The 13,244-nt window shown below is 41.0% G+C and overlaps 1 protein-coding gene across 10 annotated transcripts in view; it reads left to right on the top strand.

Annotated features, from left to right (window-relative positions):
* The window catches only part of FOXP1 (forkhead box P1), a 935,659-nt gene that overhangs the window by 318,365 nt on the left and 604,050 nt on the right, over positions 1-13,244 (top strand). For all 10 annotated transcript variants that reach the window (XM_078661358.1, XM_078661352.1, XM_078661351.1 and 7 more), the window contains one exon: positions 7,982-8,163. In XM_078661358.1, the coding sequence (XP_078517484.1) occupies positions 7,993-8,163 (171 nt within the window). In that variant the 5' untranslated portion in view covers positions 7,982-7,992. The remainder of the gene's footprint in view (positions 1-7,981; positions 8,164-13,244) is intronic.

Genomic DNA, 13,244 nt, shown 5'->3' with positions numbered 1-13,244 from the left:
GGTCCAGCCCCGTGGTCTGGTACCAAAGGCTGCTCCACCAGGTGCCATGCCAGAACATAGGTTCTGTGTGAATTATAGTGGTCTCAATTCCATCACAAAGACTGGTACCCACCCCATACCCGAGCTGATAAGCTCATCGACACGCTGGGTGCAGTCAAATTTCTCCGTACTTTTGATCTGACATCAGGGTTCTGGCAGATTGCTCTGACTGAAGAAGGCAAAGAAGAGGTCAGCATTCTCAAAACCAAGAGGGCCACTTTCAGTTTTGGGTGATGCTCTTTTGTTTGAAGATGTCCCTGCCACCTTTCAAAGGTTGGTCAACAGGGTCCTAGCTGGAAGGAGGTATTCTGTGCCACCTACCTGGACAGCATAGTTGTCTACAGCTCCAGCGGGAAGGATCACCTGTACCACCTCCAGGAGGTGCTTCATGCCCTGCAACAGGTGGGTCTAACTATCAAGGTCAGTCAGTGCCAGATAGTTTAGGGTTCCATGGACCACATGGTGGGCGGGTTCAAGGTGCAGCCCTTCCATGGCACAATTGAGACTATCCTGGCCTAGCAACCCCTTAAAACATTGAGATGAATGCCTTCCTGGGTTTCACAGGATAATCTAGGGGGTTTGGGAAGGGATATGGCACAGTTGTTGCCCCCTTAACAGAGCTGATTCAATGACACAGCCCAGACAGTCGATCTACAGAGAGGCCTGCCAGAAGGCCTGTGATACCCTCAAGAAGACCATGTGTACAGCACCCGTTCTGAATGTTCATGACTTCTCTGAGGAGTTCATAGTGAAAATCGGTGCTTCGTAGCATGGCATAGGGGCTGTCTTAGCACAATTAAATGAGGAGAACCTAGCCCAACCGGTAACCTTCATTAGCAGGAGTTACTACAATGGGAATAGAGGAGGAGTGCTGCTTGCAGTAAATAAGAAAGTGTACACTGCAAAGCAAAGTGCTTCACAGAGAACTTCAACACTTTGCAAATGTAAAGAAATCTGCATTATACTGCATATGCTATGTCAATACTTGGACATTTTTAGGTTTCTTGTTCTATTTTTACGACTTTACCTACAGTGGATCCTGTTCCTGAGGACATCAGCCCAATGGATAGGAGATGCAGATAATAGATAAGACATAGAGAGAAGAATATGAATTTGCATGGTACTGGCAGGGTGCACTCCACACCTGTAAACTTCGGTACCAAACAGAAATACTCTGCCAGAATAATGGAATGTCAAGTTAATACCACAAAATGAAGAATAACCAAGTGGCCCAGTTTTGTATGGCCAGATTTCTCACAGAGTTCTCAATTCCATGAAGTTTATGGCCCACATTTACTAAAAGTAATGGGCTGTGGGTCCTTATGTGCTCCTGTGCTAAATGATATGGTCAGATGGGGTCCGACTATGGTGACACTAGCAGTCCTTGCCTGATCTGCACAAGCTTTTATTGATGGATCTACCAGCTGGTAAAATCAGGCCTAACAGTCCCAATGTTCCCACCTGGAAACTGTGGGTGCTAGAAGACCAAGCCTTTTGTATCCCAGCAGGTGTTACTGCTCCTCCCGACACAACATTTGGAACAGAGTGCCACCAACAAATTAACAAAAGACACATTTTTCAGTTACGCAAAATAATTAGCACAGCTCGTTTCCAAAGAGTATAAGAAACAAGACAGACCATCAGCATGTACACCACAGAGAGACTTAAAGAAGTATATAATATGTGACTGTGAGTGAACAAGGGCCAAGGATAGTTACTTTTATGGTAGATCTCCGGAGCATAACAGGAGAGAAGGAAGTAGAACAGTAAAAGGTGAGGAAGATTGAGTAAATAAGCCATCCGTAAGTATATACAAAAAAAAGCATTAGTGAACATTGGTAAATTGATACATCCCTTTGTGTCTGAAGATTGCCTATTGGTTATAGAATAGTGAGAAAAGTGGGCAGGCATGCTGCAGCACCTCCTTTCTGCGGCTGCCAAGTGAAGCACTCAGCATTGGAGCTTAGCATAGGAGCTTTTGTCAAAAGGAGTTAACACTGCTGTTTAATTGTAGACACCCATCGGAGGGATGATATCGAGGAATAGTGATAGAGGCAGGTCAGCAAAAGTCTGGCTGTTAGACCATGCAAGAGAGAGAGGGTGCAAAGTTCGACCATCCACAAAATGGAAAATAACATAGAGGATCAGGCTTCTAAGATTTTAGAAGGAGAGAGAAAAATGTACGCAGCAAGAATAAAGTGGAACAGTTGGTGGAATTGCTAGGTTTACATTATTTGATACATTGGTTACTGCTACCAAACTAAAGTGTCTGATTTCTAGATGGCGTGTGATGATGTTTTCTTAATACAAAGATCCCTCAGTTGCTACACGGTCTACCAATGGGAGCTTTTCCTTTTAAATAATTAGCTTGATTTTGCATGACACATGAACTTAAAGAATCTCTGGAAGATGCACACCTTCTGCGTAAGAACCACTACATCATCCTCCTGCTAAGTGGCAAGAGCTATATCAGAAACATAACTATTTAGATTATCACTACATTGAATAAGGTAAATACACTGGTAAGTGTAAGGGTTTAGGAAATGGGTAGGGTTAGATTTAAGCTTAGGGGTGTTAGGGTAAGGGATAGATGTGTTAGGATAAGGAATAGGGTTAGAGTTAATGTGATGGGTGATGTTAGTTTTGGGGTTGGGATAGGAGTGGTGGAAGAGTTTATTAGGGTAGTGAGTAATTAAAGGCTTAGTAGGAGTAAGCGGTAGACTTAGGGTTAGGGCTAAAGTTAATATTAAGGAAACATTAGATTTATGGTTTGGTAAGGGATAGTTTAAGGTGATTCTTTGGAATAAGGCTCAAGGTTAGGCTTAGGGTTTCAGCTTAGTTTGGGGTTACGCTTACGATTTGAGAAAGGACAATGTTTAGGGTTATTTTTAGTCTTGTGGTTATGTTTAGTCTTATAGTTCAGTTAGGAGTTGAGGTTATGTATAGTGTAAGGGGTTGGTATAGTCTGAGTGTAAGGCCTATGATTAAGATTAATTGGTGTAGTGGCAGAATAACATAGTGGCTCCAATGTAGTGGTTCGTTGGAGTAATGGATCTCTGTGGACTAACTTACACCCTCTGAGAGATAATGTTTACATTTTCCCAGGACAACAGTGGCTCTTTCTACAGCAACTACAGTTTTATTTGGATTTCCTCAACAATGGTTTTGGTTGAAAGAAAAACAACAAACACATTATTTTTCTTCTGTTTATCAGATTAGAACCTCCTTTTTGCCCCAGACGATTGGCATTAGACTTATTATGAATCAGTCTGTTTCTTCACATGCACCGGAATGTGCACACCTTAACTCTAACTGGAGGTGTCTGCTTTCTATGGCCTTAAGAGATTGAAGACATGCCTTCAGTGGATGTTGATATTGACATTTTGAAATTAAATATTTCATTGCTGTTTAATCAACATTGTAACATCTGTATGAGGGGGCAGACTATTGATAGCAAATGCTTTGCCTGACATAAATATTGAGGTCTAAATAGTTTTTTACAAAAATGTTGCTACTTTTTGTGTAGACTTATTAGCTTCAATGGATGATAGATTTGTTAACAATATTTAGACATTATGTTTAGGCCATGATATTCTGAAAAAACGCCCTCTATTAAGTACTGGTTATTTGAATTATAGGTTGGTATAATTAAACCCTCTTTGGCCACCAAGGCCTGTTCTCCAGCTTGGACCCTCATCTATCAGTGCACAGTCTACCGATGTTTGGAAAAGTGAAGCTACACATCGTTAATTCCTTTAAGTATCGAACTTTTGAGTTCTGATGATATCACAGATTGAGTAGGCAATGACATTCTTACTAAATTACCTACATACACTCTTTCGCCAACGACTGTCAATCATGCTGATCCATGACACCTAGAGAGTGGAAGACCTAACCCAATAGCTGAAACAACTTCAGTGGCTTCACCTTGTGAACCCATCAATCCACAGGGACTTATCTGACCCACGATTCTTATCTTGAAGAGCACTTGCAGGTAGCCTTAAAGGGTTGCCAACCATAAATCTGCTACATTTGCTGTCTCTTTCGTCTGCACTTTTTTATACTTTCTCAGCGTGCAGCCATTGTGTTGAATCAGCTTACCATTGCTATGAGAACAGTTATGGATTTTCTTGCTCTCTTTTCGTAAGCACTTGAGTGAATGCTTGCAGAATGTCCTTTGCTCTTCTTATTGTTTTTATTTCAATTCATTTTCTGTTTACGTCATTATGTCAATAGGTTGAAGTGTTTGTTGTGTTTGTCAGTGTTCTGATGCACTAAGATGTATTGTTTGTGCTAAAATGAACTATAACGCAAACAAGTTCCACCAGGGTACTGCTAAAATTGCTAAGGTTGCCTTGCCAAGATATAGCTGTGCACAGTATTGGTCAATATTCACATCCTTAGATTGCTTCATTCTGATCGGTGGCATTCATATGATGCCAGGTCCCCCGATCTAGAATTTGCCTGACAAGTACCCCATCACAAATGTGACAGATACCCCATCTGTCTTATTACAACAGCACTAGGAAGTACAGGCCCGATTCACAAAGGTAAACTTAGACCTGAATTTTAACTTTAGACCTGAAGTTTAATTTTAGATCTAAACTTCAACTTTAGACCTGTAGATATAATTTTAGACCTGAAGTCGAACTTTACATCTGAAGTCTAAGTTTAGACTCCAGGTATAAAGTTCGACTTCATGTCTGAACTTAGACTAAACTTACACTTCAGGTCTAAGACTACTGTTGTGAATCGTGCCCTAAGTGTTTAAAAGAGGGCCCTGGTAACTGTCGCAAACATAAGGAGATGATGGACAATGCGTTGAAACTTTTCAGACACTCAGCCCCAATCACAGATCTAGGTTTAATAGATAATTGTTCTTTAGCTCACTTTGCCACCCCAGTTCAGACTTGGCATATGGCTGGGTCCGAACTGGGGTGGCGAAGTGAGCTAAAGAAAGATGATGGATTCAACCCAGATCAGTGAATAGGGGTGAGTGTCTGAAATGTTTCAGCACTCCGTCCATCATCTCCTTATGTTTGCTTTGTTCACCCTAATTTAACAGGGTATGCCCAAACGTGGGTCCCTTGCTCACTTTGCCACTGGATTTAAGCTAGCCTAGCTGATGATGAGTGTTACCCCAAAACCGGTCCCAGGATGCTTGTTTCCGGTCCAGGGAAGACCTGGCTTGGCAGCTCGGGCTGGACTGTTCCCATGAGGAACAGGGTCAAGACTGCTTTGCATATGGTTGGGTCTGAACTGGGGTGGCAAAGTGAGCTATAAAACAGTGATGAATTCAACCCAGATCTGTGACTGGGAATGAGTGTCGAAAAGTTTCAGTGCTCCGTCCATCATCACCTTGTGTTTGCTTCCCTGGTAACTGTCTTCACGAAAACACACAGTTTTTTCTTTGCATTACCATTCACTTGATGCCTTGATTTCCTTCTAAGACTAAGAAAGAATAAATAGTTCAAGATGTTGATAGTTATGGACAGGCCAAGTATAATCAAATAGATGCTTATTAAGTGGTCAGCCATAACTAGCTCCCTGTTCTGAATGTGTGGCATTAAGCCTGATTAAGACTTTCACACACATAAATTGGGAATAACTGACTGTAATCAAGTGTACCTCAGGCTTTTCTATGTGCGGAATGGTTAATAGCAGTGGTTTGCGTGAAGTAACACTATGTTACTGTACATAAGTGGAACTTGTTAAATGTGATACATCAATTATCACTCTTTTAACATCTCATTTTATATTGCACTCAGCTGTGGCATAACGAAACATGAGGGGCCCCCCCTGTAAAGCACATGGCGGGGGTGCCCCATGCTCCAGAACAAGTCAGGTGCTCTCAGGCCAGGGGCCTGAAGTCCATGCGCAGTGCTGGAGAGGCCGCCTGGAGCTCGGGGACCCTCCCCCACAACACGGGAGCTGTTGTTATTCCACTGGCCCGCAGTGAGGGTATTATTGCTGTGGGAAGTGCTTATTAATGCCGGGGTGAAGATTAAGCCCCAAACATAAGATTTTATGGGTGTCTGTGTGTTACTCCTCTGTTCTTTCATGATACTGAAAGGAAAGTTTTAAATAGCCTAGAAGATTGCTTGAGATCTAGGATCGGAAGAGTGGGTTTCTGGGGCAATAGGTGCTCTGTTAATAGTTTTTCATTACAAACCTTGGTACATGACACATATTTGCAATTGGCATGAGCTCATTAGCAGAGCATTCGTTAATCCGATCAATACTAATTTAGTAAGTAGCTAGATAGATCATTGTTATGATAACTTGGCTGCAGAGAGTAACAATAATTGAGGGATCTCTAGCAGGAGATATCACATTATGTTTGTGTTAATATGTTAAATTATGCATTTTATTAATGCTATATTTGTAATATGTTTCCTGCTATTTAGAACCAGGAGGTCCTGACTCTCTTTCGGTATATTGGGCTTGCTTCTGAAAGAAAAGGAATGTTTAGAGTCTCTGAATATCTAGCAACCCTTATGGGTGCCCTTACCATTGTTTGTCTAATTGCACCCATCTTAAAATGTTATCATTTCTGTCCTGAATGTGATTTTTATCATTAACTGTGTTTTATATGCTGTATGGTTGTATTTTATAGAATTGATGTATCATACTTATGTACAGGAGTTATAATTGCGAATTGCCTGTATCGCTTTTAAGGTCCTTGACAGAAATAAAGTATTTTGAAAGATATAGTAATTAGTTTAGTATACAATCTGTGCTGATCTACAGATTTATACCTTGAATCATGCACAATTTAAGATCAGATGTAACATGCTATAAACGTGTGTAGTGGTGGGGGAGGGCATTAACAGAAGGGGTAGAGGTTATTGGCAGGCTTTATAATTCCTATCTGGTGAGGCCTGTAATCAGGTGTTTCCTGGTCCTTAACCTGATCCCTGCCAAACAGAAGGGGTCCTGCTGTAATAAACAAGCTGTAATAAACAAGTTGACTGCTATCAATTGGCTGCCTGGCCTAGACTAACTCCTCCAACCCATGCTCCAGAGGAAATAATGTATGTTTTTGGGGGCAAAAAATGCACATACGATGCATCTGTAATACTAGTTAAATTCTTCCTGGCCACCGTTACATCATGCACACTCCTGGTGACCAGCTCACAGAGACATCTGTCTATCTTTGGTGTCAGAGCCATATTAGTCAATGAGTTGATTCTGTTACTAAGTCTTATGGCTTTGCTCCATATAACGATCTTACACAGTCGGAATGTTTTAGTTTCAAATGACTATTCTAACTGAAGAGAGCCCATATAAAAGTTAGTTCATTTTTATACAAATCGATAGATAACTGGTTGAGATTCATGTGAGGTCTGAGTAGCAATAGTGATATATATGCACGCACACTTAATTTAAGTAATTAAGCTTGGACTGAGATTCACCACAAAAAAATACTTTTGTCAGAAAGAAGCAAGCACGTATGTTTGTAGGCAAATGTTTCTAATCATATTAACTATTATCAACATGATGCAAGTTACCATCTGACAATTTGTGTTTTGCGCATGAAAACCTAAATACTGAACTCTCGGCTTGCCTGATCTTCAAGCTTCTAAAACCCTTTGGGTGTTTCACAGAAAATGTAATATGAAGTGACTCATAGGTTTCAAAGTACTGTATAGCAACCAGATGTAATTAGAGGAATATAATTGCTGATTCTGTGTTCTTTTGAAAATATTTGTGTCTCTAAGAGAAGCGTGATATTGAATATGTAACCATCTATGTTTAGCTTTGAGTTTTGCTTCCAAAATTATAGCTGATCAAATAAGTAAATAAACTGGCAAAATGAAGCATAAATAAAATGTAAATTGTACAGGAGGAAATGAAAAGTGCTGGCTAGGTTTACAGAAGACATGTCTTCTCACAGACAGCAACTGTTTTAACAGCTGTTTTTTTTTCATTTGTGTTTTAGGTTTCTGAGCCATGATGCAAGACTCTGGGCCTGAGACAAAAAGTAACGGTTCAGCCATTCAGAATGGAGCAAGCTCTATTAACCACTTCTTGGAGTGCACCCTGCGAGAAGTGAGGTCCAACGGCGAAACCCCCTCAACCGATATGGGTGCTGCTGATTTAGCGCATCTCCAGCAGCAGCAGGTACCGTTGTTGCACGTGGCGGCCTTCCAGCGGGGAGGGCGGAGGAATATCAGTCCTCCCGTGTAATCGTTGTGGAATGCAAAGTTATACTTTATGATGTGTGCTGGCATCTTTTTTTAGGATTTCCTCGCAAGGAAGAAAAAAATCAAAGCCTTCCTTCATTGATTAAATATGTTGAGTCTGTCTTGCTATAAACCAAATACACCTCTCTTTAAGTACACTGCTGCATTATAGGCATGCGAAGGGTGGCTGGAAAAATGGAAGCCAGCTACTGTTAAAACTTTATTCTAAGTCATTTGAGTTTAGTTAATACATTACAAAATAAAATCTAGTAGTGAAATGTGCTCATGTAGTAATTAGGTTAACCGCGTGAAGTTCAATTTTTGTGATGTCTTTTGCCGTAAGTCGTACTTTTGATGTAGTCAAGGGTAGAACAGCATCTCAGGAAGTATCATGGCAGGGATCACAGCTCTGACTGCAGCACTTTCGAAGTACGTTGACATCCCCATCCTTGTACAAACAGTTTGCAGTCCTGTGATGACTTTTTGGTACTTAAAAAACTGACTGGAGTTACACTTTGACCTACTGAAACCAGAAGAAATCAAAACTCAGTCTTCATATTTTTTTACTCTAAACAATCCTCGCACTTGTCTCCCTCGGATAGTCAGGCTTGAAATGTTTCACAGTATGTGGATGAAAGTGATAATGTGTTTAAATTAGCATTTACAGTTTAAGAACGACATGCAGTAGCAGAATGAGAAAAAAAGGCAAATCAATGGTGATCTTTTTTTTCATATTGTCACTCTCTTCCCGAAATGGCAGTTGTTCCCAATTAAATTGTATTTTATGCACGCCATTTCTTTGGCCCAGGATGTCCTACTACTGTCAGGAAGCCACCTGACCCCTTTGACAATTTGCACACCTTCCTCTGATCTTTTAGTTTGTTATTTGTATTTAATAATTTCAATGTATTCCATTCATTGACAGTGTAGTAATTTCGCCCTGTGAAACGTAACATTAATTGGTTTCACTTCGAATTTTGGAACTATTAATTTAGTTTTACTTTACGCCATTTACATTCTAATTGTCAACCTTTCCTCTATGTTTCTATTGTATTGTCATACATTTTGTACCTCATTTTTTCTCTTTGTCTATTCATAAAGTTAATTGATAATGACTTAAACCCTGGTCTGTAATTTCCTTCTAGAGTATTTCTTCAACTGTTGAATTTAGTGTGTTCTGTCCATGTAAGACCTTCAGCCATAAGGTCCTCCCCAGCTTCCAATCATGACTACAGTTTGTTCTTATCTTTCACTCATGATCTGGTCTGTGGCATTGTTTGTTCACCACAAGAATGTATATGTCTCTAAAGGTCAGGTTTCTTTTAATATTAAACCATAACATTGGTACAGCAGGTTCTGAGTTCTGACCCAGCACACATATGGACCAAACAGAATAAAAGTATAATTCTCTAAATTCTTCTACCACATATAATGAGTGAATTTCATGCACTGCCTGTCATTAGTACCCTTGAGGGGGTATGTATAATGGGGGTTAAAAGCATTATGAATGTTCACATGTGTTAAACCCCTTCCTCTGACTAGGAGCCAGCAAGAACAGGATTCATGAGATTGTGTTGCACAGTGTCTAATAACAAAGTGTGAACACCCACCTTGCTCCGTGTGAATGCTATCAGTTTAGGTTTTTATTAAGCTGGGTACTGTACTGTAGCGAAAATGGTTCTTTGCATTTCTAGGTTTACTAAGCCATTCTATTGGAGCTGGAATCATTCAAGGGGCTGTTCCAGACAAAGTAGTGTATCTGTGAGTATAGAAAGTTAATGGAATGTTACATAAGTCAAATAGACAATGCCTGTAAACAATTTAAGAAGAAACGTCTACTAGCAATCTGAGAGCAGTACTATGCAGGAGTTGGGATGTCTCCACACATGTACATAGGGGAATTGCCACAATTGTGGGTCGCCTTCAATGATGAAACAAAAGTTGCAAAGCACAAAACTCACAAAGCTCTGTTGCCATTTTTCTGGAACAGCCTGACAGTGGCCACCCTTCTTGACAAGGCAGCTTGAGTACTGTTGTAGGAAGCTTTACGACTGCTCCCAAAACTGCCAGTCCCAGGTGAAAGCAAAGAAGCAGTGTGGTACAAGGAAGCTTGTCCTTTTTCTTGTTCAGTCTGTTAACCTTCTCAAACACTTACCTGGCAATGCAGAGGGCACGATCACATTTTAAAATAGCTTGCATTTTAAAAAATGTGCTGGCTTCATTATATTCGTAATATACAGAGTTTACTAGCTATTTAATAAAGATAAGGCTAAGGTATGTGTCATCAATTATTTCACCAATTAAATATGGTCCTTTCACCTAGATACTTGGTGCCCAGTCTCAGTAAGTGTTTAACAAAGGGTTTTCTATATATGGCTGTGTTAGAAATGGGGGTCTCTAGTTGGCAGTGGTTTGCACCCTGTTGACATAGGGACCCTTATTCTAGTCAGAGTAAGGGGATTACACAGCTAAGATATGCTCACCCACTTGGTAGCTTGGCCTGAGTAGTCAGGCTTATCTCAGAAGCAATGTGTAAAGCAGTTGATAGTTCAGTTGATAGAAAACTATGGATGCATCACTGCAGCGCAGGTGATGCGTTGGTTCCTTACTGTCAGGGGAGGTGATGCACCGGTTACTTACTGTCAGGTGAGGTGATGTATTGATATCCGGACACACAGCTTTGGTTCCTTACTGCTGAATGCTCAATGAAGAATTTGGCACCCGAGATAATGTGTCGAAAATCCAGACGTGCTGGGTCGAAGCGGCAGCAGCTGAACAAGCGCTGCATCAATTTCCCAGCCGTGAAGCAGGTGATGAATCGATTTCTGCAACCACACAACAGAGCCTGCATTGGAGTTGGAGAAGGCTCCACGGACGTCAGTGATGTGGTGCTCTGGACTCAGGCTGCGATGATCTTTCAGCCTCATGGCAGGCCCTGCGTTGGTTTTTAAGCCGCACTTCAGCTCCCTTTGTGTGACTGTCTAGACTAGTGAACGCACAAACACCCCAACGGTCTCTCTCCTTCAGACGTGGATTCCACAGGCAGGCAGAGGCACAGAATGGTAAAGCAAGAAAATTGCCACTTTCTAGAAGTAGCATTTTGTAAACACGCAATTTAAAAACCAACTTCCCTAAAGGATGTATTTTAAAATTGTGAGTTCAGGGACCCCAAACTCCAAATCGCTATCTCTTCCCAATTGGAAGTTATACTTGTAAGAGTTTACTTGGCAGCTCCAATGATAACCTATGGGAGAGATAGTCCTTGCCACAGTGAAAAACTAAATTAGCAGTATTTCACTATCAATACATGTAAAACATGCCAGTACGTGCCCTACCATTTAAATACACTGGGCATGGGGTACCTTGGGCCTACCTTAGGGATGCCTTTCATTTAGTAAATGGGAAGGTTGGGCCTAGCAAGTGGGTGGACTTTCTAGGTCGACATGGCAGTTTAAAACTTCACTGGCAGACACTGCAGTGGTAAGCCTGAGACATGTTTGCAGGGCTACTCATGTGGGTGGCACAAGCCGTGCTGCAGCACCACTAGTAGCATTTGATTTACAGGCCCTGGGCACAAACAGTGCACTTTATTAAGGTCAATTCCAGTAAATCAAATATACCAATCATGGATAAACAATCGTAATCACAATTTACACAGGCAGCTCCTGCACTTTAGCACTGATCATCAGTGGTAGAATGCCTAAAACCAGCATAAACGAAATGCAGCACAGAAGGCCAGAATAAAAAAAACGCAGGGGAAAAACATGCCAAAGATGCCAGGTCTAACATGTGTCCCTCCCAGATGAAAGTGGGGAGAACTACCCAACTTCATGGAAGCTCTCTTCACTAAGGCGGAAGAACCTGGACAGACCATCAGCATTGGCGTGTTCTGTGCCAGGGCGGTGTTGCACCTCTAAATCCAATAGTGCCTTTAATGGCAGTCACGGGCCATATTGAAATTATGAGACCTGCGGGAACACCACAGGGCTCTTTAAATAGCACTTATAGCTTTTAGCAGCTGAAACCTCCTGAAGGTTTTTGGGAAAATACCTGGGGAAATGCAGGATTACTGAAAGATTCAGACCTCAACTAATTGATTCCCCTGATGAATTCAAATTTCTCACTGGAACCTCAGGGTTCATTAACAATTCTGTCCAACTGCGCCAAGCTACCCATAAGTGCAGTGTTGGTAACACCTGGTTTGCACTTAACGGGGAGAAACCCAAGCCACTCACACTGTGGGTCAAGTTGTTCCGAGTTTCATTCTTTCACGATCCTCGTTGCAAAATGTTATTGGTGTGGCCAAATGCTTATGAAAATCATAAACTCTTTGAATATCAACAATGTGTATACGTTCCATCAGAAAACAACAACGCTGCAAAGGGAGGGAGATAATAGGTTTGCTTGCTGAGCGTGATGACCAACCTTTGACTATTAAGAGCATAACAGAGCTGTCTGATACTAAGTGCAACATTCAGGGTTGCAGCAGTTATTTTCATTCTGCATGTTTTTACTTGATGTGAAAATACCATGAGTGCGAAAATCACAGCCATGCTGAATTCATTACTGCAGTAGTCACACAAAACCACGGATAAAATTTCAATAACTGCAGGCCACAGTTGAGTAAACAGTTGCACTGAAACTTAATTCCTGTTGACTTTTCCCTCATTCTTCGCCAGGGGCACATTCTGATTCCTAGTGCTAAGACAACAGGGTTACAGCTTTGATTAATGTAGGACAGTGGAAGGGAATTAGAACAGTAAAATATGTTAGAAGCACATTTGCCACAAAGATGAACTGTTTTTGAAATGATGCGAAATCCAAGATGAGTTAATTACAATGAGCTCAACAGAATGTGGGATTTGCCAACACTTCCCCTACAATTATAGGCAGAGTATTGAAATATCCTCAGAAGAGGCACAATGTTTAAAAAAAATTAAAAATGAAAAGAAAACCTATAATTTATCATGTTTTTGTGTTTTCATCAAATGTATATTGTACGAAAAATAAAGGATTTAG

Source organism: Lissotriton helveticus, chromosome 9 (genome assembly GCF_964261635.1).
Source record: "Lissotriton helveticus chromosome 9, aLisHel1.1, whole genome shotgun sequence".
Taxonomy (NCBI): Eukaryota; Metazoa; Chordata; class Amphibia; order Caudata; family Salamandridae; genus Lissotriton; species Lissotriton helveticus.
This window is presented reverse-complemented; position numbering and strand designations above follow the sequence as displayed.